We start from the raw sequence: 3,671 nt of genomic DNA, 5'->3' as shown, positions 1-3,671 counted from the left end.
TACAAAAATATTGTACAACTTTTCATTATTTGTTTTTTTTAAAATAGATAAAAATATTATCATTGTTATTAAAAATAATATCTATAATTATTTCTATTAGGAACTTGCTGAGAGTTGTCTAACTAGTGCCCCTGATACTGATGAAAATGAAGAAGAGTATTCTGATGATGATGATGATGATGATGAAGAAGATGAAGATTATAAATTATATGCTAATCTATCCGCTGGACAAACTGACAGTGAAAGAGCAAAACTTGATAAAATCCTGAGCAAGACATTAGCATCATCTATTGAAGGTAATGATGTAATTTGATTTCAATTAAAAATTTAATGCATTATTATAGACAGCAAACCAACGTTTCAAAAATTATTCAAGCTCCTTTCAGAGATAGCATATCGTTGGGAGATACTTGGTGGTTTTCTCGGTGTCTCGTCCAGCGTATTGGGTGAATTAGCTGAACAGCCAGGAAGGGATCCTAAGCCAAAACTTAACAGGGTACTGCAATGCTGGCTGAACAAGGAAACTTCTTTTCCAACATGGAGAGAAGTGATTGATGTCCTCGACAATCACATGGGAAATGGGGATATAGCGCATAATGTTAGATGTTCACTTGGTATAAAAAAGACGTAGAAATTGTGTCTTTGTTAAACAAAAATTCCTTTTTTAAATGTAGATCTAACTATGGTTTTTATAACTAATCAAACCATTTGATTAATTGTGCTACTATTTTTTAACACTACAAGCATAACTTCAGTTTTAAATTAATAGTTAATTTTAAACCATTGCTATAGTTAATTTTTTCTTTTGTATCAATTGATTGTGGTCTGCTTAGGTATTATTAAATGCAATTAAAATTTAATGTTAACAGTTTTTGTTAACTTTTAGAAAAAGGTATCCCTCATTCCCTCCAGACTTGTTCAACAGCTTTAGCATTCATATCCTTTTTTGCCCATATATATATACTTCTTTGAGTTCTTTCTATACATTACCTGAAAAACTCAGACAATTAATGGCAATAATATATCATATAATAGACCTTCACTGGTTACAACTGTAAAGATGAAGGTGGCAATCTCAAGCAAGCAAAGTATATGATGCATGTACACATACTTTTATAATTTATAAATTATTTATACACGAACTTATCAAAATTATTAGCAACAAATGTATTTTTCATGATCATAAAACCAATAATCACTGCTACTCTTGCTGCTAGTTATAAAAGTTATTAAGTCCGTAGTCTCAGTTTCCCATGTTCTTCTGTTAGTGTTATGCAGGTGGCCACTGATTTTAATTAGTGAGCGAGTTTCCGTTGACAATTTAACACGCCCACCTTTAGTAAGAGTAGGGCTAAGTGTCTCTTCAAAATGTATTGAAACTAATTTTTAAGTTTTAAAAGTGCTCCAAATAAACATGGACAGTAGCCTTCTTTATTTTGTTCCACATCACATGCAAAGTTTCTAATATTACGTGTATATACAATGTATATATGTACATTTTCAATATATTTTGTTTCAAGCCAAATATTGTCAAAAATAGCTAAATAAGAGTTCTTCTATTTTTTGATAGATATATATACATATTTTTAAAGCTAAGTATCAACTTTGAACTGATTTCAATCAAATTCAAATTTTTCTATGAATTTTTAAAGTTGCTCAACAAACAGGCTAATAACCTTAGGCTAAAGCCTTTGGTCTCAGGCCAAATTTTGCCAAAAATGGCAAGGAGAAAAATTTTTAAGTAATTTTTTGATACTTATGATCAAATTGGATTTTTAATGAATTTTAAAAGTTGCTAAAAAAATTGGTACACTTACTTTAGGACGAGCTTTAGGAAGCTGATTCAAAATATTCTAGTGCTGGTTTCAAAATTGCTGCTCTTACAGTAGTTGATCCACTGAATTCAATGACTGCTACAAATTCAATTACCCCAAATAATGGTATAAACAATCTGCAGGACAAATAGCAGGGATTGTGATAGGAGCTATGATTGGAACCTTGCTCGTTGTGATTATTATTGTTATTGTGATAAGGAGGTATTTTTGGTGAGCTTACAATAGCTGCTGCACATTTATACTTAATTTTTGTAGTAAAGGCTATAATCTCAAAGAACGACAGTGACATGTTTGTTGAGAATATTTATGATGATGCTTCACTTCCTAATCCTGAAGGTAAATCAGTGAGTACATGACTTCAAAAACTGCAGAGAGTGTGTATACATTATTGATTATATGTAATGTGAATTTATAGGTTCAATTCACAGTTTATAGTTCAAGAATAGTGATAGTAGAGAAGTCTGTGAAAATGAGAATCAATCCAAAAGTTCGTGTGGTCAACTCAAAAATGAAGTACTTGAAGTTTCTAAAGAAACTCATCTGTAATTGTAATAATTGTATACTGAGAGAGTAATTGATATTTTAATCTTTTGTTGATTTGTGCATTTACCCACATGTTCATTGTGGATATCATGGTTTTTTTTAATAAAAATTGTCTTTTTTAACAATCAAAACCTCCACAATATTAATTCCCAGGTAAAGGGCAATTTGAGTCTCAAACAAGGAAGAAATTTTTATTTTGACTTTAATGGCATGTGCATGCATGACTGTCCTGTAATTAACACACAGCTTATTATTGTTATTTTTAATATACATGTAATTTGTCACATTTACACATTATTATGCCTCAAATTTATGTGTCAAGATTACTTAAACCTATCTAAGTCTTTTGCTATAAACTAGATGATTAGGCTATTCAGTATAATACAAGAGTAGACTACATAATGTATAACACTTGTCAAGAGCAAGGTGAGCTTTAGACCTTTAGATCTATATTGATTTAATTCAAAGTTTAGTTTGATGAAATAAATTAAAGTCTCAGACTCTCAGCTAGAGACTAAGGACAAAGTACTTTTTGTAACATGATCATGATTTCAGCTTGTATGCATTATTAAACATTAATTCATAATGGAAGAAGTCATACAAAGCTTAATTAGGATAATTAGTTTTATGCAACGCCTACTCTAGCTAAAAATAAATAAAGAATGGTTCAGACCTCGGGTTAGACGCCTCTGTCCAGATTGTCTTCTCCTCATAGAATCATGTCTGAGGTTTGTTTATAACATATTTTAAAGTAGAACAACGTCTTACACCGTGTCTAAATGTAGTTGGATAGCAAACTAGCAGTTGCTGTCAATGAAAAACGGATCTTTGATGTAGCTAAAGCACTGAGAGATGGAGCTAGCCCTGATGCCATGTACAAGGGAAAGGTAAACCTTTAAAAATACCAATAGGACACACAGCCTCTCTCCCTCCTTTTTTTGTTTTTGTGTCCATGCATAGTCTCAATATTTTTTAAGGCCAAAACAATGCCCATAATAGCCAGGGCAATGCATGCATAGAAATTATAACCAGACTTACTTGGAAGTCTATGTAATTGAACAGTTGGTGCGATAACATACACAGCCAAGAATTATCATGCTGATACAGTAGTACTGCCCAAAGCTAATGAATCAGGTCTGATTACTTAAGTGATACAGTCCTGATAGCCTATCAGGACTGCATGTATCACTTAAAGTGTAAGTGCAGTGATTTTTTAGGGTATTTATTTTATGGTCTTTATATGATTGCCTGACCATAATAATGATGTGTTCCAACTCCCATTGTCTAAAAAAA

General features: G+C 31.6%; 1 protein-coding gene and 1 long non-coding RNA gene across 2 annotated transcripts in view; both read left to right on the top strand.

The window, feature by feature from the left end:
* Positions 1-88: 88 nt before the first annotated feature.
* On the top strand, positions 89-2,490 carry LOC109580651 (uncharacterized). The gene is made up of 4 exons (XR_002184303.1): positions 89-296; positions 345-1,088; positions 2,091-2,171; positions 2,251-2,490. It is a non-coding gene; the product is annotated as an uncharacterized LOC109580651 (long non-coding RNA).
* Positions 2,491-3,016: 526 nt separating this feature from the next.
* The window catches only part of LOC109580628 (serine/threonine-protein phosphatase 6 regulatory ankyrin repeat subunit B-like), a 4,365-nt gene continuing 3,710 nt past the window's right edge, over positions 3,017-3,671 (top strand). The window contains exons 1-2 of the mRNA XM_019994030.1: positions 3,017-3,106; positions 3,164-3,265. Coding sequence (XP_019849589.1) covers positions 3,098-3,106; positions 3,164-3,265 — 111 coding nt within the window. The 5' untranslated portion in view covers positions 3,017-3,097. The remainder of the gene's footprint in view (positions 3,107-3,163; positions 3,266-3,671) is intronic.

This window comes from Amphimedon queenslandica, unplaced genomic scaffold (genome assembly GCF_000090795.2).
Source record: "Amphimedon queenslandica unplaced genomic scaffold, v1.1 AMPQUscaffold_13483, whole genome shotgun sequence".
Lineage (NCBI taxonomy): Eukaryota > Metazoa > Porifera > Demospongiae > Haplosclerida > Niphatidae > Amphimedon > Amphimedon queenslandica.
Note: the sequence above shows the minus strand (reverse complement) of the source record. Positions and strands in the feature narration are given on the sequence as shown.